Source organism: Apus apus, chromosome 4 (genome assembly GCF_020740795.1).
Source record: "Apus apus isolate bApuApu2 chromosome 4, bApuApu2.pri.cur, whole genome shotgun sequence".
Taxonomy (NCBI): domain Eukaryota; kingdom Metazoa; phylum Chordata; class Aves; order Apodiformes; family Apodidae; genus Apus; species Apus apus.
This window is the reverse complement of record NC_067285.1, coordinates 19,632,025-19,659,102: the sequence shown is the minus strand read 5'-3', so window position 1 is coordinate 19,659,102 and position 27,078 is coordinate 19,632,025. Positions and strand designations below refer to the sequence as shown.

Sequence of the window (27,078 nt, the reverse complement as noted above, 5' to 3'; positions counted from 1 at the left end):
ACCCAGAAGAAGAAGAAGAGATTAGGTGTTTATTGTCATTACTACAGAGTATAAAAACAGAACATTGATAATAACAAAGCCCAGACAGGAGATCAGTTTCCACCTAACAAGAGTTTTAAAAGTCAGACATTATTGCTCTGACCATGGCCTGCACCAATGGCTGGCAGCTCACCCTGCTGTGGCAGGAGCTGTCCTGGCGCCAGGGGGGATCTCCTGTGTTCAGCTCCAATCCGGAGCCTCAGCACGACGTCGGCACACCCCGCTTACCCGGGCAGGCACAGCTTCAGCACAGAGGGACCCTAATAAAAGGCCTTGTGCAGCACAAACAGGGATGCTCCTTCCTGAGTTCCCCACTCAGCGGCGGGTACCCACAGTCACGGCCTAGCACCGTGGGTGACAAAGGGTACCCTTGCTCAGGCAGACGTTCAGTAAAACACTGCAACAGAAGTGGAACGTGATCCAGCTGACCAGTGTGTGCAAGACATCTCATGCTGAGCTCTGTTAAGAGTCCCTTGGTGGGCAGCCAGAGCTGTTTAGCTCTCAGCTCAAGGCTGTTTAGCTCTCACCTTTTACCTCTGGTGGTTTCATCCAGTCTTCTCATATATTTAACACTGCTTACAGTAGTGATACCTATGGTTTTTCAGGGTTTCAAGTGCACTTAGATATATGTGCCCTAAGAATGTACAGCAGAACTGGGATGAAAGCTTTTGTGAGAAGATGCAGCAAATTAAATCCACAGACCTGCATCTATCAATAATATTTATATAGCCCAAATAGAAACCAAAGTCATTTAGAAGGCTGCAAAGGAACTAGACAATTATCATAGATGCTTCAAATATGCAAGGAATTGTTCAAAAACAGGGTTTACTTTTTTAACTGGAGACACCCAGAAGCTTTTTTTTTTTTAAACATAGCTTTTTTGCAATTTCTTTTATACATATGATGAAAATTTTTGCACACAGGTTATGCATCTCTCAGCATACTTGCTTGGAACAGAGAGTTAAGATGGGCTTTTCCCACACTTTGACAAAATACATGGTGGGGCACATAAGCTTCTCATACATATTTACACGTTTCTAAAGAGATGCATTTTATGTCTCCTAAAATACTTTGTAGAAAAAAAGGACTTTGAAAAGGAGGAATAATGTGGATCGGAGTGAGGATGACCTGACTGGTGTGATTGAGATCACTCATTATGTTGAATCACAGTTCCCACTGCTATAAATTGCACGGTTGAACCCTGAAACAGAGACTTTCTGATCATCTGTCTTGCCAACAAATCATCTCTTTTGCCAGTCCAAGCCACGTTTCAAGTTCTGTGGGTGTCCAAATCTCATTACGGTACAAGAATTTAAGACTTCTAGCAACGACATGCTAGATCCATGTTATGCTAGGAAGCTATGTTATTTCAATCTGCTTTGAAATAGACTGAAGAACACATTCCCTTTGGATGTTGTGTTTTAAACAGAAAATTGCTTTTGCATCTAAACAAAGGTGTTCATTTTCGACAGGAAGTAAAAAAAAAAATAATTTATTTTGTCAAAATGTAAGCACGCAACATCTATTTGTGCATGCCTTACAGAGCCACAAGGGCTTGTGTTTTGACTAATTTATATTTCCCTTTTCTGTTTCACAGCTTGAGCTCCTCTGCTGGACAATACCTCCTGTGAACTGCTCATTCCACAGCCACCAAAACCAACCCATGTCATCTTACCTCTTCAAGAGATATGACTACACAGCAAAAGATAAAGATATTCTGCAAACTGTGCACTAGCTCAGAAAAGAAACAGGAATCTGTAGATCTCTGCTGCCTTATTCTGATGACACAGCATGCAGCATTTCCTAACTAAAATAGTCAGCATTTCTGGGTTTTTGAAGTGTTGTTAAAACAAAAAAATCAGCAGACAATTTAGATTTAATGTCTTCTCTTTTTCTTTGCCAATGAAATTTTAAAACAGAGCAACCCTCTCTTGTCTCTCCTCATGTCCACTTAAACCATTACACCTTTGTTTTTGTCTCATCCTCTTCCCTTAGTAACTTCGTATTTGAACCAACCAATACACTGTTGCTGTGATACAATCTTAAGATGCTGAAGATGTCTCATTCCAGTTCTACCCTACAGACAAGCACATTCCCTATTATTTGTCCCATCCTGTTCATAATCACCAGTTCCAGACTGTTTTCTCCTGACTGACATGATACCATAGAAGTTTAGTTGAAGACAGAGAGGCAGCTCATCTTCTGGCTGCAGCTGAACCTCAAAAAGACTTTTTAGATATATCTGAGTGGTAAATTCCTTCTCCTTCTGTTTATGGCTCTGTCCCTACCTTCTGGCATCTGCTCTCCTTCCCCTAGATGACCTGTTCAGATATAACTAATGATGCTGAGTGACTAATTTCTGAAGGTGCCAAACAGCTTTTTCTTACAGGGAACAAATATTCAGAAAATGCTTCACACCCTCTCCAGGCAGAATAAGCACAGAAAAAACAGCAGTCAGTTGCCAACTATAGCAACTCTTTTTACTTGGGATTCCCTAGAGTAATTTCTTCAATAACCTATGGCTGGGCTGTGCTAAGTATTGTCTGGGCAGATATCAGAGCCCAAGACAGTCAAAATCAGAGCTCAGAGGCACTATGCTCTGTGCCAAGGAGCTACCAAGGAAAGATCTGAACTTCTTAGAAGCCAATGATTTGCCACAGTCATAAGCAAAGGTTGTCCTATCAACCAGACCTGCAAAGTTATATACTTTGCAGATTGTGTATCTCTGTAAAAAAAAAAAGAGGTTTTTTAAAAAATAATTTGTTCTATTTTCTGCTGGGACTCACTTTTAGGAGTTGGACAACTTCTCATAAGAGCTTTCAGATGGCTGCAGTCCGGACTTGCCACTCTACGTGATTTAGGTTCATCATAATTGAATTTAATGTTTCTCATTTATTCTAGCTCCAGACTGAGGTTACTGTTATTAACCTCTTCCACTCTGGTATACTTGGCAAGATTTATCTGTGCTAAGAATACCAGTGACTTCCATCTCAAAGTCCTGATGGTAAGGACAACTGAAATTGAAAGTTCAGAGGATGTGAGAGTACAAATAGGATACAAGCACAAAACTGGCCTTCCAATACAAGTAGCATTTAAGTACCTATATTTTACCAGATTTATGGAAGGTACTTTTCTATAAAACAAAAATACAGGTTGTAGCAACCTGAAGTACTAAAACTTAGTCATTCATATTCTAAGAAAATGTAAAAATTAAAATATATTTATTGGTGAACTTTCTTTTACTTACACAAAAATAGGTTTCCTTCTTTAAAAAGAAAAAAACCCTACAATTTTAAACCAAATTATACTCAGAAAGTGTGATTTAAAGGATGGTTAACCTGAAATCCTCATATTTTCAAGAGAACTTGGAAAGCCATGTGGATTTTGGAGCAGAAAACTACAGCAGGTAACAGTAATACAAAACTCCATATTTACACACAGAGCAGCCAGGCTACAATAGCTAACTCTCAGAGCTGTATTTCACAGATGTTGAATTTGCCAGGCTGTGTGTTAATTTAAATCCTTTTGCACCTATACAAAAGCAACCAGACTCACTAAGGAGGCACAAAATTGCGATAAATAGATGGGAGGTGCTGCAGGCACATGGGCAAGGACTACATCTTTTCAGATTGGACCTGTATTTAATGAAGCATTTCCTTGGGGAATCAGGTCTCGTGCCTACCTTTCGCAAAGGCTTCAATTTTGTCTCCATGATGAACTCATACTTGCACAGTTCACAGCATCGTGTATCTGAGCTCTTGATCCATTGCTGCAGGCAGGCTTGGTGCACAAAATGAAGACTTCCCGTGCAGTGACAGGGGGTAATCAAAGGGCTCTCATCATCTCCTTCACAGTGACATATCCTGAATTGGAAGCAAAGCTACTCATTAGGAAAAGAGGAAGCAATGTGGAAGAGACATGTAAATTCTGTGATCACACACAGTTTTCCATTGAGGACCCTGAGACATACATAGCAAAGGAATGTGTTCCATAAAGGAGCTAAAACTGAAGAACTCCCTTGCTGCACAAGCACATAAACAGGCACAAAATAACTGAATGCAGACACTGCTAAAGAGCTGCTTTCTAACAGATGAGGTGGACACACAGAACCCTACAGAAATGCAGTATCCAAAAGAAAAAACAGGGTAAGAAATGACAACACTTAATCTAGAACAACAGCACTTAACTGAAAATAGCATTTAAAGAGATCAGACAGCAATTCTCAAGACAAAATATGCAGAGAGGTACAGCTACTCATGTATTACAATCTGAAAAAGGAGATAAAACTAAATTCCCAATCCAATCATGAAACAGCCCACCCTACTATAATGAAGGCAGCCTGGATTTTGCACAAAATAAGTTATTCTTTCTAGTGCAATGGCTAAAAGACAGATCCACACTGCAAAGTTACAGCACTGAATATCCCCAGAATACACCTACTCTAAATAGACTAGCGGTTTTGCTATCCCATTGTTACTTTGCAGGAGCCACTAAGGAAGTATCAGCTCTGCAAAATTCCCCATTTCCCTCACAGCCTAACTGTGCAGACAACAAGGACACCTGATACAGTGTTACTACCAGGTGCCGGCAGGCATTGGATTTCCAGCTTCAAATTATACATAACCCTTGGGATGCATAAAACATCACTAAGTCCTCTAACCCTGTGGAAGAGGTCATGAATTGAAAGAGGGGTGGGTAAGGAGCTCAGGGAATGAATGTAAGTTACTAAGCATTTGTGAAGTATGTCCTGGCATGCTGCCATCCCTGTCTTATTACTGAAACCTCTTACTGATGTGTAGCATCTTGCCTCCTGCAACCTTGCTGGTAACTGGCAAGCGGAAATGAAGGAGTGGGTGGATTACAAGAGTGCCTTGTTGATGACAAGCCAGTACAGAACTAGATTTTGCTGGTAATGAGGAGGGAAATCAGTTAATACTGGCAAGTAGTAACAAAGCCAGCTTCAAAAAGTGCTGTCAGGGGGAGAAAGATTAGGATAGTAAAATCCTAGGTAGAGAGATGGGAAATTTGCTTCTGTACTTGGTGGCTCCTGCTCCTCAGCCACATTTTGGAGCTGGGATGGGGCAGGCCTGCAGACAAGTCACCACAAAGGCAGTCCAGACCTGTCTGTTCCCACCAGCTGTGCATGTGATTAATCCTTTGTAGTTGGAACAAGGACACCCATCCTTTTTGGACCTCACACTGTGCACATCATACAGACCCACTCCTAACACCCAGTGCTCAGATCCCTCTTTCAACTACAACATCCAGAAAGCCCTTTATAAATAAGTGTGGTGGAATACAATGTGTGAGAAAAAAATGGGGAGGAAAAAAAAATAAATCTTAAGCTATGTTGACCTGATCTCAGAAGCACGTTCAAACAGCCGCTTTTCCTCATGACTCCCCACCCTTTGAGCCAAACCACCCTTTGACCCAAACCAGGACAACATACTGCTCAGTAAAAGCAAAGATATGTTCAGCTTGCCCTTTATTGTGCGTAGCTGATTCTCTCATGATATTCCCAGTTTGGGCACTGATAAGAGAAAAACAATCTCACAACCCCAAATCTGAAATAAATTGCAAGGCAATTTATTTGACTCGAAAGGAAAATATTTTGCTTAGTAGCCTTGTTAAATGCATTGGAGGGAAGCAGGACAGCAGAGAGAAGGCTGCATGCTTCCAATGCTACAGATTAAAGCAAGGTGACAGGGTGAAAGAAAGACAGAAACAGCACAAATGCAGGGGAAAGCAGAACGGTCACCACCGCACAGGGGAGGGCTCAAAGGTAGGTGGTTCTCTGGTAAACCAACCTGCAGGTATCCCCCGATGTGGACACAGGGGAGAGAGGGGGTAATTTTTCTGAGAGGGGAGAAGGGCAGTCAAGGTCACTGTCCTTCTCAACTGAACAGAGTGGTGCCCGCTGCTCTTTTGTTTTTAATTTCACTGAGGTGCTGTCCTCAAAGACGTCATCGTCTCCCATATCATCAGAGCAGAAGTCCGTGCTTTCCACCAGCACGCTGGAGGATTTCTCAGGTTGGAAGTGACTGGAATAGCTCTCCAGTTCATGGAACTTATGCAGGCTGCTGGTGCTGGAGGTGTGGGAGAAGGAAAAAAGGTAACGCAACAGCTTTTTGCTCCTTGAGGTGTCATGGTCCACTTTGTCCTCCAACAGGGGGATACGTACAGCGTTGTTGTTCTCTGCTCCCCCTGATGCACTTGAGTAGTTGGAAAGGGAAGTGATGTAGGAGCGCTTAGAATTGCTAAAAGAAAGAGGCCTGAGATTCTGCGGCTTCCTTTCTTTAAGATGAAATTTGTTAATCCTTGAACACTGCCCTTGAGTAGGGGTCAATTTGCCTTCTGAGCATGTCCGCTCCACATAGTCAAAGCACTCACTGGTGCTCTGCGCCTTCTGGTCCACGTCATTGAGGGATTTGGAGAATTTCAGAGTGCGGGTGGGCTTTACGTTCTTAGCAGACCCGAGTGCCTGGCCCCGATCCTGCCCATGGGAGTTTCTCTTTGCTGTATGTAACGTGTCCTGACAGATTACTGTCACAGTGACCCCTTGTGTCAGAGGGTTCTGGCAGTGAGGATTTTTCAAGACAACAGCAGACTGCACTGGACTGTGATGACAACACTCAGAAAACACTGCACTGGAACTGCATGCAGAACAGTGGAATAAAAGCACAGAAAGTAAAAACAATTACATAAGAGAACATATATAATTAAAAGTGAAGAAATGAGAATTACGGCTAGTGTGGGAATGGCAAACGTAACAGGGGTCAGTCAATAGGATTCAATGAAGCAGTGTTAGACAGCAGTTGAGTCAAACAAATGGGACACTTCAAATGGGAACCCCACACCGCTTACTTCCCAATACCTGTGCTTTTTCAGTTTTGTTTTCTCTTTGAACCTCGCATGAGCCTCACTGTAGCCATGCAAACAACCCCCTTTACCTGCAGATGTCCTGGTTGGATGGTGTAACAGATGTCCGAGAGAAGCTATGAGGGGCAGAGATAGAGGTTGGACTTCCAGCCTGCAGTGAAATTAAAACATACAAACAGCAAGTCATAAGTTGGAAGAGTTTGGTATGCACAGCAATCGCCTTCAGGGTTAGACATAGCATATGGAGTGAGATACCATTCTACATCAGATATTTAAGGGCTTGTTACAAGAAAGTGACTTTACTGTCAAATGCTAAAAAGGGAGGTCACACAGCTTCATCCTTGGAAAGTAATAATCTGAACAGAAACATTTTCCCCACGGTCAAATGCAGCCATCTCTGGAGCAGAACCTGCCAGCTGTCAAACATTGCACAGAACAATAGCTCAGGAAATGAGCAATGCTACAGTAATTAGAATAATTAGATGGAGGTGTATGTATAGACTAGCCGCAATTTAGCTACCACATAATAGCCAACCCTTCCACTTACAATGATGACAAGAGATTAGAGCCTTGTTTTTTGGTTGTGGGTTTGTTTTTTTGTTAGTTTTGTTTGTTTGTTTTTTCACAAGACAGAACCATCAGTAGTAATTCAGTAACTCAGACTCTGAGGACTTATTTTCCATACTAGCATATGCACATGAGCACCATCTGCCACACCAGACTGTTCTCTGAAGTACTCTTTGTACTTTGCATGGCCTTTCATCCTGCTTTTACTCTGACAGGGTCTTCCACCTGGAGATGAGGTGTAGGACTGAAGAATTCAGAATTCAGCTGAACTAACACACACACACACAAAAATAAGCTGTTGGCATATTTAACACTTAATAGACAAGCCTCTAAAATCAGTATGGTAAGAACAGTAATTGAGTCAGAGTTCGGACTACATGGGCTACTATTATAGGCCTTTTCTGCCCCTATACTCTGTGGGTCACTAACAGAAACTTTTGAACTCTTCCTAGAGGTTTTGGTGAGGAGCAAACTTGTGTTGATAACCTCATAGTTGAGAATCTTTAAACCTGGTTCTTCCATGCTCCACAGTTGCTGGATAGGCTGTGCTGCTCACCCTCCCCTGCAAAACACCGCTCACATTTCAAAATTCAAACAAAGGTTAACAGCTTCTTTGATCTGCAAAGCAAGAATCCTGAAACCCAAAAAGGAATAATACAATCAGCAGAACAGAAGCATCAGCACCAGACTGGGCTGCACAAAAACCAGCACAGCCAGCACAGACCTGGGCTGGGCAAGTGCCCAAAGCCAGTCTAGGAGAGACCTCAGGTCACAAAAGGTGTGCTGGCACAGAACCATGCTGTGCCCAGCACTGTATGGCAGCCTGAGATGCCAGAGCCAGCTCAGTCACCACTGCTTTGATGTTCTCTGGTCATGGTGCAACACACACCGTTGTCTCATGTCTCTTAAATTCTGTACATAATTTATTAAAAGTCCCTATGGTATATTTAAACAAGACCAGTGCAGGCTTTTAAACTCTCCTAGCAAAAGCAACATTCCTTATCACACAGTATACTTTTTTTTTTTTCCTCTGTGTGTGACAAGGTGGGTATACTAGGACACACACTACTTTATAAATACAGATACAAACATCATCTGCCATGTTTCAGGACTCCTCTGTCAAGGTTTTGTTTTTCTAACCAACAGCACTATAAAGACCGATGTGCCCAGCCTCCCACTGGGGTGTCTCAGGCACATGGAGCCTGAAAAATCTGGTATCCATTTACAGCTGGGTCTTCAAGAGTTTAGGGCAAGACTCAAACACACCTCTTGATCTGTAGGAAGACGCTGTAAATGATTTCCCATCCTACCCAGCTATGTACATACACAGAATAAAGACCCAGAGAACAACCTTGGGCCAGAAAGCAAAATGAACTATGTTATGATTGTGACAAAACAGATTAAAGACTTAAAGATCAATTACTTGCTTTATCCTGGAAAGTATAGTTTTTTACACTTTACAACATTTGCACACGCTAATGATATAGGATGCTGATCATAGTGAAGTGAATTCAAGTATTACTTGAAAATTTGCTTTTTATTTGATGGTTAACCTCTCCACCTTCAAATCCTGCATTTTAAAATTAGTTTGTATAGTAATTACATTTATTTAAAGAAAGACTGACAAGTTAGTGAAAGACCTGACACACTATAATCTGCTGCTACAATTATGCTAATGAAAATTGTTAAAACTCAAATAACAAATTATTTTAAAAGGCATATTTAGCAATCTTCTAAAAAGAAAATACTGAACCAGTAAAACAGCATGTCCCATTCTGCCATGGAAGCAGAGCAACGTATTGCTTGAACTGAAGTCACAAATCAGTTAATAAATCTGTCTTAGGTTATATGTTATGAGCAAATCACAGAAGATAATCTGCTTATAATGAATCCACTCTCTCCTTCACTGTAGCAATGAAGCTTTCCAAAATAAGACAGTGGTATGTATGATGTGCCTGTTTAATAGCAGATATGACCAGATTCAATAATCAAAAATTTTCCTTTGCCAACCGTGTTACTGGTTTTTTGATCCAATTGCCTGGCACCAAGACAATGTAAAAGTCTTGCAGCTTAAGAAATCAAAAGGCTGGGACAAACAAGAAATTATGGAATTTCATTTGCATTTCAAGCTCACTATTCTGTTTCAGGACTGTTTGCAAAAACCTCACATCTCAAGCACATTTCCTTTTCCTCCTATCTTCCTTCTTCAATACAGGAGGTCTTTGCTCCATCTTTATACATCATGCAAATACAACCAAAATATGAACCGAAGGTAACACACTTTGAAAGGCACCACAAAGTGGAACAACAAAACAGTGGAGGAACTTACATCCACCCTTATTTAAGCTAACATAAACTGTGGGTAACACCACAAGCCATGGTTCATTGAGCCTCCAGTCTCCCACTCTTTGCCTACCTTCCCATGCTTTTTGCTCATGAAACTACTTACACAGCTGCACTGCAAATCAGATTAGGGTAGCTAGGCAAGGTAAAACTAAGCACTTATTTTAATGAGCTTGTTTAATGCCAGTCATTTCCCTAGCTTCAGCTGCCAGAGGAACAGGAGTTGGTTAGAGCAATGAGCCTCAAATGGCAAGGCACAACTCACTGACAAGAGAAGAGCACAGTAACATGAAAACTGCTGCCAAGAACCCAAGAAGTAAGTTCTTCCAGTCCTAGAAGCAGAGGCCAGCCCACACAGCTCAGCTGGATTTACTGACTCACACACAGCAGCTACCAGGCAGAGAGATGCCACAGAAATGAAGAAACACTGGCACAACCATGGGCCAGAACTTGGCAAAGGAGCCAAGAGGCAACATGATGTATGAATGCAAGAGAGGCAGATCCAGCTAACTTAGTGCTCTGCTGTTGCTCCCAGACAAGGCTCAGCTCTGAAGAGGCTGCGAAAATAAGCAAAGCCTTCACTACTCTGTAGCCTCTGGCACACACACCAACCTTACTGCTCCAGCAGCAGCCTCCCAAGTAGCAGCACCTTTGGTTGGCTATTTAAGGTGGTGACAGCAGTAGTAGGTTTTAAAGCACTCCTTGCCATAAGGGGTTTCTGCCATGCTCATTAATTGATGGGCCTAAGCCTTGACAGCCTGATTTAGACCCTTCTACTCCAGAACCACTTGCTGAATCCCTGCAGACTTTCATGCCCTTTGCATGGAGGAATATCACCTCCAACGACAAGCCCTAGGACCTATGTGCTAGAAAGTTACCCTGTACAGCCAGACTGGTTGCCTAAAATAGCTCAGGACTAAAGGTCAATAGTTAATTATGTATATTGACATTCCCATCTAATGCAATTCAGTGAGGTCACTGTGGCATTCTGCAGTGGTGTTTAGATAATTACAGCAACTCCCTGTTTTAATTACAGGCAGTTATCCCTGGAAGCCTACAGCTCTCTGGAAGGTTGCCATCAAGAAGATATATATAACTTTATATATATGTATATGTATGCACTTGTATATATGTACATATTTGTACATCTCTCTATATATACACATGCTGCCATAGCTATTCTCATTCTGCCCCCACTCCAGGAACACTGTGATCTGCATTTCTGAATACCTACTTTTGACTCACGCTGCACAGTGAAAAGGAAATAACCCACTCTGCTTTGGAAAACAAAGTCATCTTTGAAGTGAGCCATAGTGAGCACAGCAATGGCTTGGGTAAATTTCAAGATAACCTGCTTATCTGAGATGCCATCTGAGATGGCACTTCTGCATATAGCTACTGTTGTCTCACTCTGGGCTGCACTTCAGTACTAGCAACTATACCTCAATGTAAAGACCAGGGCCTGTCACATTCTAAAAACCTTATTAAGTTATTCATCAAAGGTAAAAAGAACAATTTAACTACAGAAGAATTTCTCCACTGATTGGAAGTCTGCAGAAAGCAAATAAAGGTTCTGTCCCACACCTTCAAACTTCATAATTTCTAGATGCCACATGAGTAGGACCAATACTGTGGCCCTACTAGGGATGCTACAAAAACACCCAGAAGTCTCTTCTAGGGACCTGAAGCCAACACACTAAGCACTACACATTTAATAATGGAGCAACACCTATTCTTTGGGCAAAAAAGTTAGAGAAAAGAACAAGTTTATGTACTCAGGAAGAACTGCAGCACAAGGAACTTACACAAATACAAACATAATAACAGAGCAAGGAGTCAAACACTCCACAACCCAAATTTCAACCTGAAATTTTGATTATGGGTTTGCCTTTATTTTACACTGTGATGAACCCATTTCAAGATTCTTCTGCTGGGATTAAAAAAGAAAAAAAAAAAAAAGGAAAAAAAAGAGAGAGAGCAATAATAAAAATCCTAAAAGGTAGCTGCACCTACTGTCAAAAATACTGATGCTAAACCGTATCTGAAGTGCCACTAGAGCACTGCAGCAGTTTCTGTCTGCCTTTTTTCCCCATAAGAACTATGGGAACACAGTAATGATCATCTCCACTGAGCCAACTCAAACTACCACCAGTCGCTCTGGGGACTAGTAGACACAGCTAATCATAGCAAGTGTTGGCTAAGTGGAGACATCTCCCACCACTCACTGCCCTGAGTTGTCCTTTCCCAAGCACAGCCAGTGATCAACACCTACCACCTTTTATCACACCCCCCATCCCAAGCGACACCCTGTCCTGTGATGCTTTCTCACCTCAGCACGGAGATCAGAGTGCTGATACCTGCAACGCGCAAATAGGAGTTTTGTTTTGTATCAGATTTCTCTCTCCTGGTATTGACACAACTCGATGAACATGGCAGAAACACATGGGCAAGACAGAATTAGAGGACAGTTACCACACCCTGTTTTTTAGAAGAACGCATTGCCCAAGAGCTATTTTATCTCTCTCGCACAGAGCCTATTTCAACGTGTACTAAGAAGGCAAGGCTGCTGCTAGACACGGACACGGCAGGCACTTATCCTGCATGGTACATCTCCAGAGACAGTGAAAGCCCCAAGCTCTGCTACCTTCTTAGTTTACACCACAGCAATCAAGACCAACCATCTCACACCAGTTTGTCTGGCAGGGTCTGGGTACAGACAGTGATCTAGGAAGGAAAACAATAGTGATGCAGGTCTTGTGAAAAAAAGGCACCAAGTGCCACTGCGAGGCACTGTGAAGGACCAGCCCTCCGGACTCAGAGAATCAAACTCTGTTCATCCCTGTCCCATTCACCTCCCCTCCCTTTGACAGGTGCACTCCCAGCCCCATCTCATCCACAGTGGCAAAATTCTATTCTGCCTGCTCTGCTAACAAGTCCTGAGCCTGGGCTGAAGGCGGGCAGGGAGGTCTTGATTAAACCCAAGGGATTAATCCACCATTACTCTCAAACCACTGCAGAACAAATATAATTGCTCGGCTCCAGCCATCCACCAGGATGCAACATATATATTTTTTTATGTTTTCAGCAAGTGCCATATTCCACGTCTGCACTGGCTGAGGGCTCTCACTCCAATGCACTGCAGCTGTAAAGTCTGCAGCACCCATGTGTGGAACAGACATGGTTGTTTCACTGCACAAAGGCCAAAGGAGGCCTCCAGCTGAACTAGCACACTTAAGCAGCAGTGCAACCAGGTCAACCAGCCATGCTGAGTATACTAACCTGATATTTGAGATAGCCAGAACAGGGCACCTATGGACAGACTGATGTTGTGAAGGGCAGACAGCCTGGCTGACAAGCTGTTTTTGAAAGCATTTCCTAAATACCAAAATGGCAGGATCAAATATTAGTAACTTCTGGTCTTCTCCATTAAATTCCTACCAGACTCAGTTCACTTAGACTTTCAGAGCATATTAAAATCAAGTGGTTTTAGCTGGAATAAGACACCTTATTAGAATGGAGAGTGGTTAAAAAAAACTGTGGGGAGGAAGGGGTAAAAGGTATGGGAAAGAGGCCCATATTTTCAGGGTGATTAATTCCATCATATAATTTTGGCAATAATTTGAGAGGAATGAGCAGTCAGCTGCTGGAAGAACTTTATTCCATACTTTAAATAACGTATATGACTAAAATTAAATTATGTCTAGAAATCAGGAGTGAAGTCAGCTTCCCCTCATTCTTCCTAAAGAAATCTAAATAGGATTCTGGCATGGACTTTCTCTAGAGATACCAGAGCTGAAAGCACTAGAGAAAGGAGGCTATCTATAATTTCAAAATCTCCCCAAGCATAACTCAGCCTGCTTATAGCACAGGATTAATGTTGACTAAACCCAGTAACAACTGCATAGGTTCTGCAGGGAAAAGAATAATAATAATAATAATAAATCCTATCTCTTTGACTTTAAAATCTTTCTCAAAATACCTTGAATGGACTGAAGGAACAAAAGAGGAAAGGAAATTTCTGTAGGTTCCTCCTTCATAGGGTGCCCTCATAACTGTATAAAGCAAGAATCCAGCTCCAGGAGAGAGGATTTACCACAGCACAGGGACACTGTCACCTTCCTGATGAACACAATTGCACTGTGCATGAGTTTTGAGATTACTTGCTATTGTGGATAGGGAAAAGAACATACCTTAATCTTCACACTCTACAATTCTACAACTTTTCCTGTTTTTTTTCATTTCCCCAGTAGCTCAGTAGAAGGATTTTTGAAAATTATTTTTATTGAAGCAACTTCTCTTTCCCTACCCCCAGCTAACATAACTGAACATCTCTGAGCAGCAGTGCTTTGCAGTAAGCCTTGGTCATCTGACAGACTACAGGATAGCTAAGCTCTGTGACTGGAAAACCTGGAGTGCTTTTCTACAGATGAAGGCTCAGTGAATCCATCAAAGCGTCAGGCATCAGTGAACTTGTCTATTCATATGCTTTTCTAAATCTGTTCCAAGCTGATGAACAGCCTAAATGGATTTTAAATTTCATAGCAAGCTTAGGCTACCACTTCATGTCTGCACTGGCTGCCATTCAGCCCAAGAATAATTTAATACTTTACAGCATGCTTCTGCTCAAAAGATAAAGACTGTACAGGCCTTCAGAGAAGACAAACCATTACATTTTAAGGAGTGCACTTTTGATTCCATTGCTGTGACCCCAGTATTAGCATTTTCAAAGTTTACCCCTTAGAGGGACAGGAAAATAAGACTACAAAGTGCTTCCCCATTACGCTAAAATTAGCCCTCCAGAGCAATCAGATGACAGGAACAGCACACAGATGACCTGAAGATATTTCCATAAATCAAAACATCAGTTTCATGATATATCAGACACTTTAAAGCTAAACAATCTCACCAATTTGAAGATAACTGTTTACAGATCAGCTTCGTTAGTGACCTTGTTTTATCTGCTTGTAAGCACAATTCCTTTATCTAAGAGCACAAGGCATGAATTACCACCGCTGTGAAAATTCTTTTTCAGCTGTGACTAGCTGTGTTTTAGGGTAAATTTCATCTATATTTTAGAGGATGAAGCTTCTATGAAGCTAATTATTTCTCTGTGTAGTTTGTATGACCAAGGCACTTACTAGTGAACAGTGGCTTCTTGGCAGAAATGCTGGCTTTGAGTAAACAGTTGAACTGTGGATCTGAGCTGTACCAGATCCAACCTGTGCCAACTGTGAGTATTTCAATCAGCATCACTGCACTTGAACAGGGCAAACTGGGAATCTGGCCATGTCTAGTCCCATGACTAAATCAATTCAACCTGCCTTGAACACTGTAATTTTTTAAATTAAAAAACCAACCAAACAAACAAAAAACAAACCAAAACAACAACAACAAAAACCACCAACAAAACAAAATTACCACAAAAAAGGAATAAAAAACTGAAAGAAAAAAAAAATCCAACACCACAAAACCAAACACAACATAGAACAGATTCCAGAAATTCAAACAGTTCATGTGGAGCAGATTTAAAAGGCATGTTTGATACATACACACCAAAAAAAGTAAGGAAGGGCCTGGAGGAATGCCACATCCCCCAGTGTGCAACAGACTGCACAAAACCTAACAGCACCATATGAAGATCCTCCTACATCTTACTCCCTATTCCTTTTTCTGCTGTTTTTGGCTTGCATCCCTAGTTAAGTATTCAGGTGACTGTTTTTTCTTGGCCCGGCCACATGTACTAGCATCTCTTCAACCTCTCTTAGCATATGCCTCCTGGAGAATACCTTTTTGCCCCCTCCTTCCAAGGGACAGCTCCACCTGGCCCAAACACTCTAGATCTATGTTCAAAGAAGTCCTGCTGTCTCTACCAGCTAATCTAATTTTCAGTGGCACCATCTGTCTGCCTCTCTCCTTGATCACTTTTAGCCCTGGGGCACTGCTTTTCCTTGGTCACACCGAGTAACACAACATCCTCTCTTGGCTAGAGGCTAAGCTCTGACTCAGTCATTTCCACTCACTTTGCACTCTGCAACTGAGAGCAGTGGAAAGATGCACAGTAATGATCACAGTGAGTTCATTACGACATATCAGCACCAAAAAGCCTTTGAATCAAGCACCTCTGCCAAGAATTTACAGCAGATTTACTACGTTGCTACACTGCAAGCTAGATTTGGGTGGAAAAACAATAGTTGAAACAGTCATTTTCAGGAAGTGTGATCATTATTTCTGTACACACACACATCAACATATCTGGAAATGCAGCATATAATTGATTAAACTCAATTTTGGTTTAAAATCTCCTCTTAAAATGGTGTAGTATGAACAAACTCTGAGGATTTCAGAAAGGGCTATACAGGCAGTCAAGCATTTCCATACTTTTTCCTTTACATGCATTCAATCTGCCCGATTAGCCAGGCTGTTCCACTACTCCTAACAAAAATAAAAGCACTTTTCCTATGTAAAAAAAAACAAACCACAAACCGAAACTTTTTCCATGTACTTAAGCTTCCATGCAGCATCCCACTACTATAATCTTCCCTGTTTTGCTCTACAAATTGCTTGCAACAGTCAAAACACCTGTAGACTGCAAAATAAATTGTTGCAGCTTAGCAACAAGCTACCTGGATGTGCAAGGCAGCATTTGGATCTATGAGGCAAATCAGGGGAATGATTTCACCAAAGGTACATGCACTTCTTGCCCTTGATACAAGCCATCTCTGGAGTTGAGCAGGTTCATAGAATGGATCAGACATAGAGGTGACAGAGGAGCAGCAGTGAAGCTTACGTTTGCAACCAAAAAGTCTCACCCATTGAACTGGCAAAGCTCAGTTTCACTCCACTTGAGAACTTTCGCTTTTGCAACACACAGCAATCGTGTTGAACTTTTCAGTGTTTCAAGATGAATGCAAATATTGATGTCTCTCTTGCCAGCACTCCCAAGGAGAGCTTTCCCAGAGTGCAAGGTCCTTCCCACTGTGCTGCCAGACTACCAGTTTGACGAATTAAGAATGGACTGCACAGCTTTGCATGGGTACCAAATTGCTGCTGCCAAACAGCTTGTTTTGCTGAATTTCAGACACTCTGGAAAAAGTACAATCACACTTAATGATAAAACTTCCATCTCTGCTGAACAATACCTGAAAATTCAACTAAGGTTCCTTAAGAAGAGCCAGGGTAAGAAGGAACAGGCATGGTCCCATTTTAGAAAAGCTCAGATGAGAAGATATACCTACATGGTAGTTATTTCAAAACCTTTTCTGTGAATGCACATTTTCTGATAGTGAATGCAAAACACAATCCCACATCACCTCACTATAACAACACCTTCAAGCTTGGTCAATACTTTGTGTACTGGACAGTTGCCGTGCTTATTATCTAAGACACACAGTAATTTTGTATTTCTGCTCCAAAGTAAAAGAAGTCCGTGCTCATGTAAGCCTTAAAATAAGTGCAGCCACTGTTTCCTTTGCTGGAGATAGGCATGAAAATCTTGCTATATCCTGAAGTACTCAGAATAGAAAAAAAGGGACTTGAGCTTGTCACACCCATAATGACCAAGTCTCTCATTAAAAGTCACTACTATCAGCAACATCAACAATGGCAAAGAAAGGGTTGAGACTTATACACCCATGAGAAATACTAGTAAACCTGTACAGCCTTGCTTGCATGAAGGCTTTGAGTAATTGCACTTGTGTAAGCAAAACAGTGCCAGGCTTCCAGCTAATTAAAAATCATATTATTTGTAATGCAGAAGTAGGAGTATGGTATGTATTGTAGTAAGTTATCTTGGACAGAAGATTCTTTTTTCCTAATGTCATAACAAAGCAATTGTGCTTTTGATGTGTCCATCAGCTATATACTGAAGTGTGACTAGAGTGGGTAGAGCATCAGGGTTCCCTTACAAGATCAGGGCCTGTAACAGCAAACATTTAAAAATACTTGAATAGGCATGCCCATTTCATGGCACTAACAATAATTCATTGTTGAAGTGACAATAAAATAATGCTTAACCACATATCCAATACATATTAAGGGATGCACAGCTATACATACCTTACAGAGAACATTACATCAGATAGCTTATGGTATAAAAGAACATACACGAGTGATGTTTTGGAGCAATTTTCCCCCCAAGATCAGATCTCAGGCATCTGTCACCTCTCTTGCTCCTACTAAGCCAAGGAGGCTGGAAGTGTAAAAGAGAAAACCTACTGTAGCTTCCATTTCATTTGACCTGTAAAGAGAGTCTGCAAAGCACCAAAGCCTTCTAGTGTTTCAGGAGTGACTATCAATGTCAGAGAAGCGTAAGAAGCATTTTCTGCTGGTCACGTTGTCACAGGTATCGCCCCAGTTATGAAATGAAAGAAACCCCAGTATCTCCAAGTATCAAAGACTGAGTTATATCGAGTAACATACCTTTGAGATGTTACTAGAGCGGCTCACGGAATGTCCCAAAGCCTTTTCATTCTGAAAGAGAGAGAACAGTATCACTGTAGCAACAAATCACAGTTATGAGGATATTTTAAAGCTGGTATTAGAAACTAAATTCCATGTAGAAAGTCTTACAGCTGTGGCTTTTAAGGATGTTGCTTCTATTGACATCAGTCTGATTTATGATAATCACTAAATTTCTTCGTTTGCTTAACAAGATATTACCTTGCAGAAAACCACATAGGCAAGATAAGTACAAACTAAGAAATACTAGGACAATGGATATTTCTCAGCCCTGCTTCATCTACCTCTAAAGGAAAACATTCAATGACTAAAACTGAAAGCTCTTGCTTAAAGAAAAACAAAAATATCAAAGAGATGTCTGGAAATAATTATGAATAACTACATGCATGCTGTTTCAGGACACAAAGAATTACTAAGGAACTTTCTATTTACCACGGAACTCAGAATTAAACTGAAAATATCACACAAAAGGGAAATACAGAAGCTGCAATTCTCAATACTGAAAGCAGTGATGACTGTATCCATTACTCACTTCTCAGTGTGCAGATCCTGACTGACAAGGATGACAATCCTATCTCCTACCAACATATACTGTAGGTTTCATAAAGATATTTCATCCTTTAAGGGTTCCTGCTTTTTGAACATCAGTTTACCATAAATGTAACTGGACATGACCCACACCTTGAGATCCCCAAGATCCCAGACACTCCTGCCTACAGTACATCTCCCAGAGACACTTCAAAGCTCTGTGCTGAGAAAAGAGAAGGCAAGGCAAAAATTTCATCATGTGCTTACAAAACCCTGCAGTCCCTTACTTACAATACCAGTTGTCTGTCAACACAGTCCTGGGCACTGCCTCAGTTGATAGATATAAATTGCACTTCCTCCCTTTAAAATAAGGAAGCAAATACAGCGTTCAGAAATAACCTGTATGTAAGAGTTTGAGTACCCAGAAGACAGCAAAATAATGGTTCAGAGGAGAAGCAAGCAATCGGGAAACCCCCTGCCAGTTTTGACTGATGGTCAAACTGAAAATCAACAAGGATGAGTTTAAAGTCTGAAAGAGTTGTGGCCTCAATTACAATTGACCTGAATGCCAGATTTGCATACTGAGACTGAGTTAGATTTTCAGGATTGCAATGAGCTTTTGTTACATAGATAACAGTATTCCTGGAACAGAAACAAACATGAAAAGATGTCCAAGAATATGCACATGATGCTTATGTGAAGCTAAACATCAGACAGGACTACTGCCAGAACCAGTATGGCTCTAACTGTAAGGGAAGGACCTGGCTGGTTTCATCAAAGGCAGTGTAACTATAGCAACAGGGGTAAAAAAAGGTTCATTGAAGCTATAGAAGATGGGAAGAAGAAAAAAGGGGTAGGGACATGTTCACAAGCTATGACAAAAAGGGACCAACAGAAGCACAAAGACTTGTCGCTGCATATGTGTGGGGTGTGGGGAAAGGAGGCTGTGCTTGGCCTTCTAGGGACACGTGGGAGGTAAACAAAGTTATGTGGGACAAGGGAAAACGAGGGAGATGGGCAGTCTGCTTGAAGCAACACATGCAGCTCCACACAGGCAACAATCTCAAATCCAGCCCTAGGTGTCAAAGACTTCTGGGTGAAATTCCTGAAGACAAAATTAAACATAGCAGAGATGTCTTCACATTAACTCAGCGCTCCCCAAAAACTGCTGTCTAGTTGAAGAAGATGCCCACAAGGGAGCATGACTGAACTTAGACAGGCACCCATGTTGAAAAGTATGTGCTAAAATTCAGTAAGCACAAACAGGCTGGAGTACAAGACCTATATTTGCACAAAACAGTAAATGATGCAAACATACTCTTAGCTGTGCCACAGAAATTAATTTTCCTGCCTTTGCTCCCAGAACTGATTTTATCTGATAGATGCCAGAAGCCTCTAGGAGACAGATGCTCATATTATCTTTATTGATCTACTGTTGGAAACACACCTACTAGAGCTTTCAGTCATGATGACTGTGAACAGTTGGTTTTGTTACTGAAAGAGTGATAATTTTAAACCAAAAAAGTGGTCTTGAAAAATATGTAACCTTATATGTAACCTCAACAGTTACAGAGTGCATGCACATGTATATTTAAGTACTTTCTAGCCACCTAAGTCCTCCTTCATAACCCAGTTCGTTTACCATGTAAATCAGGAACATCCATAACATCAACAGGATATTCACCACTGCCTTAGTTATTCCAGCTGGACCAAAATCTGTCTCTAAAGAGCTGCTTACATCAACAAGGAGAAGCACCAACACAGCCCTACTTTCAAGGAGTGCCAACTGACCAAATAGCCACTACCAGATCCAACACAGACTTGCAAATAATACACACATTTTCCAGTCTGATTGGCCTGTCAACTACTGCCAAGCAGTCCCATCACCCAGATAAAACTGCTTCACCCCTTGGATGCCAAGTTACCCTGTTTTAGCCTGTCTTCTAATCAGCAACATTTTTTGAAACAGCTGCTCCAAGTCTCACAGTTTACATACATGCAGACTTCAAAATGTGTTGGGCTGAAAACAGATAAAAAACCCAGTTTTACTGACCAACAGCAATTTCCAGTTTGCTGTGACCACTCACACAGCACCCCCACTGAAGGAACATGCAGTGCTTGCTTTCCAGCTTCTACAAATGATAAAGAAAAAAAAAAAAGTTTTTTAAGTTTAATCAGCAACAGAAACACCTCTACGTAATACAGTACATGAAGTCCAGCTGTGCTGTTTAATTATTTTCTACAAATAAAATAATAAACATCTATCCATCAAAAAAAGCACTATGGAAGCCATTAAACAGAGCCAGTGCTTGCTGGTGTTTCCCATACTGCAACATATAAAAGATGCCATATATTTTCCAGCCATTAATATAGAAAAGAGTTATAAAGCCATGGAAGGACCTCCCGGAATAAGCAGATTCTAATGGCAGGCACAATCACTAAATGAGGAACAGAGTGTTAAATATATAAAAATTATTTTAAATGTCAACAAACAAAAGCTTCCTTTTCATACTATATGCATCACCTGTACACTCATCCTGGGATCTTCTACTAATTATTTACAAATTAACACTGACATGGAAGTGGCAAGACTAGGCTTCTGTTATGGTACTATCAATATACAGCAAATAAAGGTCTTGAGAGACTCTTCCTAGTGTGTTCCCATTGGACAGTAAGATTCTAGTCTGATAATTACAGCTCCAAACAAGCTCTCCTTCCCTCTTGCAAAAGCAATGGTCTTTGCACTTGAATGAAAGGTCTGAAATGCAACATCTGTCAGGCATGGACCATACAATTATCACCAGTTAAAGCAAGTGTCACTCTTCTTTAGCAGATCAGTCTTTCTGTATGGGATAATGGGAATCTTGTCTTTCAAAATAATCGTGCTCAACTAGAACCACCTGGCAGGCACTTGAAAAAATCTAGATAGGAAAAAATTGCAACTTGTAACTTCTCCTGAGTCATTCATTGCCAGCTGCAGCTCGAAGGTCCCCATCACAGCCTGGATGTGGGGAAACAAAGAGGAAGGCAGGAGCAGGGAAATGACTGTAAAACAGAAAAACTGCTGCCCATTCCTACAGCAACACATTTCTCTAAACTTTGCAATTGCCTGAATCCCTCTCCTAACTTTCCTTTTGTTTTATACATTCCTCTTGAATTTTCTGTCTTTCCGACTGTGAGCAACAGAGCTGTCTCCTTCCTTCAGCAGTGCCTTCAGTTCACATCTGCTTCCATGCAGGACTCTTCATCTTCCATTCTCCACCTGCTGGCTCATTTTTCCTTCTGCGACCGCTCCTTGGTTACTCTTGCTCCACACTTCTCCCTGAGGTAAGGCTGAGGGGACACCTCATTGCTCTCTACAACTACCTGAAAGGAGGCTGTAGCAAGGTGGGGGTTGGTCTCTTCTCCCTAGTAACAAGTGATAGCACAAAAGCAAATGGTCTCAAGTTGCATCAGGAGAGGTTTAGATTAAATACTAGAAAAAACTTCTTCACCAAAAGATTAATAAAACACTGGAATAGGCTGCCTAGGCGGTGGTTGAATCACCATCCCTGGAGGTGTTTAAAAGACACATAGATATGCAGCTTAGGAACACAGTCTAAGCACTGGAATTGGCAGAGTTAGGTTAATGGTTGGCAGAGTTAGGTTATGGTTGGACTTGAGGATCTTAACAGCCTTTTCCAACCAGAACAATTTTGTGATTCTTAGTTCAGAGATCTAGAAGTTTACACCTCCCTTGCACCTCAGTCAGTTTCATGTTCCATATTCAGTTATTTTATTCTTGATTCCCTACCACAACAGACATATTTTCCACTAAGCACAACAGCTATGCAACTTACACAAGCAAACCAGAAGCCTTGTGAACCCCAAAACACCAGTTCCTATCACCTGAGTCTGAAGAGGGTCCCTCCACTCATTTGTTACAATCCAGGTAGCCATAACTGCTCTTGAGCACTTAAAATGCCCCGTCTATCACTATTACCTTTCTTCAAACTCAGCTGCAGACTTGAGGCAGCCTCAGCAAGTGGGCACCCTAACGAAACACAACTTGGATGTCCTTGCCAGAACAGAAGGGCAAAAGCATTTCAGAACATGCATCTGATGATGCACCTCCAGTTGCCATTTTGAAATGGAGAACTGATGTCCCTCTCCCCTCTTCAATTGTTTGAGCCAGAAGATGACACAAAAGCCTTCCTCTTGCTGAGCTGAGGCTGCCTCACCTGGAAGAGTAAATTTTAATTTCTGCACAGGACCACCAGTCTGGTACATTTCACAAAAATGACATTAATTTGCTCACATGACATTCACATGCCACGTGCCCAATTTCTAACAAAAAAAGCAGACTGCAAAGTTTGGCATCCAACACTTTCTTAAGATGTTCTTATCTTGCTGTTGCCAGAAAACCTGCCTAAAATGGATGCATGCCTTTATGTGATAACACATAAAAATGAATCCTTCCCCCAGGGAACAAACTACATGGACTACAAAAAACACGAACCAAAATCATACACCCTTCTTGATAATGGCAGCAGTATGCATTAAGCTTACCTGTGGGATAGCAAAAATGCTGTTTCAAACAAAGTTATATATTTAAAAGCAGAAAGAGAGATACAAATGCTCTTGAAGCCAGCAATTATAAACAGATGAAAAGGAATAACATTCCATCTTTTGTGAAGTAATTGCATTTAATGCAACTGCTGGAATTCTCATGGTACACTACACATGTCAATATGCCAAAGAATTTACTATTTTAAACATTCACAGATTAAAAGCCCCTCTAGGCAACCGGCAATTTGGAATTATTCAAGCTGCCAACAGACATGGGAAGCCTGCAGCCTAGATTAACTCTCCAAAGAGCCAGCCTTTCTTGGTGTCCACACAACTCTGCAGGTTTGCTCACTTGCTACAGGACCAGGCTGCATGCCAGCGTGGGGTGGCAGGCGGATGCGCCGTTTGCATGTTGTGTACAACTTGGACAGGATAGATGTGCCTCACTGCCTCTACTCAGCTAAGAAAATCTACAAAGCCTCTCAGATTTCCAGCTCTTATCATACCATTGAAGTATACGGTTAAAACAGTGAGACACAGAATCATCTCTTAGCCAAGGTTACAAAGGCCTCCTGAATCTAAAACCAGGTTCAGAACAACACTAGAAAACTAGATACGTCCCAAAGCCAGCTTGATACCTCAAGTTGCTTCTCTTTTGCTCAGGGATCTATCTTCTTTTCCTCCATTTTAATTTCAAAATATTGCTTATTAACCTATTTCTGACTGCATGGACCATAAAGGCAAACGATACTCCCTATAGCAACTAGATAAATCACTTCCCAAATGATGCTGGGAAAGTGTTCAGGATAATTTTGCTAACAAGGGTCAAAAGCTCTTGAAAGAGCACTTGCAGATATCAGACTTGTTTAGTCACACCTACTCAATACAAACCAGCTTGGTTTTGCCTCAGTTTTCCTTCTTCCCATTTTTATCAGTTCAGTTTGCAAAATATTCTGACCTGAAGCATTTCAAACTCAGTGTTAAACGATCACACAATTTTAGGTAAATAATGAATGAAGTCCTACAGATCCCATTCAAGTTACTTAGCCAAACACTGGTTAGAGTGAGATCTTTGTAAAAATCTAACCTGTGATGTTCTGGAGAGCTTTAAGCACATTACATTTCTAAAAAAGAATTGCTTGTAAGGTCAAACAATACACAAAAATAATATATATAAAAACCAACACATTCAACCATTCTTATGGAAATAAATGGAAACTAAAGACTGTTCTGGGAGGAAAGATGATTCACAGCAGAGAGTAAAAGTACTCTTCATTGAAATGGTAATGCATTTAAACTGCAGAACAAGAACCTTTTCAAGCATAAATTTGCTAGTAAAAAGTTCTATTAAGTGACCACTCAAAGTTCCAGGACAGTTAGCCAGGAAATTCAGGTATCAAATTGCTATTTAACCCAAACGATTTAAAAAACATGAAAAAAACCTACAGAAAGCACACACATAAGCAACTACCCTCTCTTTCCCCAAACACAACCACTGGTACCAGAAATAAACACAAAATAAAAGTCTCTAGGTGTAGTAAACTACTTTAACTAGTAACCCAAGAGCATTTTATATCATTTTGTTGGGGAAGCACAGTTGGTCTCACATAGGGCCTCATGTGATGCTCTGGGATGCAGCCAACTATTGTGTGCCCAGGGAAGCCTACATGGGACCAGGCAGAAGACCAGTCCTGGCAACAACAACATCAACGAGTATCTACTGGTGCTATCAGCATTCTGCACTGTTTGGTGCTGTGAACATTTGAAGTCATTCTACTATTAGAGTACCAGTATACAGCAAGCACTTGGTAAGGAAGTGCTTTGAAACACCTGGCTGCATCCTCAGTCTGCCATGCCAGCACTAACCACCCCCTTCCACAGCACAGCCCCACCAGGACATTTTTTGCAATCACATATTCCAGGGATTTCTGCAAAATTCAGGCCTGAAGAAGCCAATGTATGTCTCTTGCTTTCACAGGTCTGTCTTTCAGGACCATTTCCTTTGCTCACAGGCCAGTGTGAACAGTGACTCAAGATGGCCATTTCTCACTGACAAAACAGTGTTATGATTTGCATAGTGCTAAAACTTGGAAAATCCTCTCAGACACAGAGGATTTAACATACTTTAAATGTACTTCTTTTTTTAGCCTAAAAATATGTAGTCATTATCTTCATTTCCACATTTGGGGTGCTGCACTTGAAATACCAACATACTCAGAAGTGTTAAAGGAACCGAGGGTGCAGGTTCCCGAGAGTCACAGATAAACAAGTTTCAGAAACCAGCAAACAAGGGGTGTGCTGAGAAATACTGCATTCTCACTCACAAGCAGATACTCTGGCACTCTCTCACTCAGAGGCTCTTTAGGACCTGTTACTCACAGGCAAATATCCTGCCGATTCTGGTTACCTTCCAACCGTACAGGGGGAAACAGGGTAAGTATCACACTACACATCACAGATATTAAGGGAAGAAAAATGAAAATGCAGGGAAAGTAAAGGACAGATGCAGAATTTTAATGTGCTCTATTAGTCTTTCCTGTATATTGCTCATTAAGAGTGCCTCTGATACAGTAGCAGGATAAGGGTTCAGCATCTCTCTGCACATCAGTTGATACCACCTAAATTGATACCTAGCAGCTGATCCTATCCAGTTTACTGATATTAATCATTGGTATATGTGTACGTAATTTTCCCAGCTTCTTGCCTATATGTGTCACAATAGGTTATGTCCACAAATGAAAACAGATCAATCTTTTTGGTGGAAGACAAATGCTCTGAAAATTTAGATTCTCTAAATTTTATATACTTCTCCTACTTTCAGAGAAGATAAACACAACACAGGAGGCCAACAGGATGAAAACAAAATACTACAGAGATTTGTGTTTGTTTGGGAAGGTCATTTCAACTTTTTTATTTAAGTAAGTTAATGAAGAAAAAAAAGATGGTATGGCCCTATAGAATAAGGGGAAAGTCTTCCACAATGGCACTGAAAGCGAAATGGTGAGTCCCATTCTGTCAGGGACATCTTTTTTCAGTTCTGCATTCAGCAGCAGTGCTTCTTGAAAAGGAGATGGTATCAGGTCTTTTCTTTCTTCAAAATGTAGCAGCAGACAACAAAACAAACAAAATGCCAATATGAAGGAGAGGGTGGAAATGAAAAGTGAAGCAGTATTTAAACCAATGGCAGATCAATAGCTTTTGTGCATGGTCACTAGAGGTTAAATCCTGGCTTATGGAACACAGAGAATTCTACCACTAACACAAATTATTTCAGGAGTTTGTCCTCTGTTAGTACAAGATGCTGCAGAAATGCAGAGTTCAGCAACAGACAACTGGGGTGATCAATACAACAAGTCTTTACACGAAGACAGCTGAAGCAACAGATTATTAAAAAAGTAAATAAATAAAGCAAAGAAAAGACACATAGCTAGGTAACAAGACCTCACAGTCATGTCCCACACATACAGAAGAACACCAGTAAGCAGGTGACTCAAGCCAGCTATTGCAGGCTAAGCCACAAACACTTGGATGAATTAACTTCCTGGAGGAAGCAATAAACCAGCACTCCATGTGGACACAGTGATCCCACCAAAACCAACAAGAAATGCCTGTGGTCTAGGGAAGACTCAGACTGAGCCATTCTCAGCATCCTGATCTGAAAAAAGTATTCCAGTCACTGTAACTGGTAGTAGGCACACTTTAACAGATCAGAACCTA

At 41.2% G+C, this 27,078-nt stretch overlaps 1 protein-coding gene across 2 annotated transcripts in view; it reads right to left on the bottom strand.

Moving 5' to 3' along the window:
- Nucleotides 1–27,078, bottom strand: part of MARCHF8 (membrane associated ring-CH-type finger 8) — an 85,703-nt gene that overhangs the window by 4,002 nt on the left and 54,623 nt on the right. Inside the window, exons 3-6 of one of the 2 annotated variants that reach the window (XM_051619658.1) lie at nucleotides 18,247–18,297; nucleotides 6,990–7,069; nucleotides 5,847–6,692; nucleotides 3,722–3,902 (exon numbers count right to left, since the gene is read on the bottom strand). In XM_051619658.1, the coding sequence (XP_051475618.1) occupies nucleotides 3,722–3,902; nucleotides 5,847–6,692; nucleotides 6,990–7,069; nucleotides 18,247–18,297 (1,158 nt within the window). The remainder of the gene's footprint in view (nucleotides 1–3,721; nucleotides 3,903–5,846; nucleotides 6,693–6,989; nucleotides 7,070–18,246; nucleotides 18,298–27,078) is intronic. The other variant, XM_051619657.1, reaches the window with a different exon arrangement.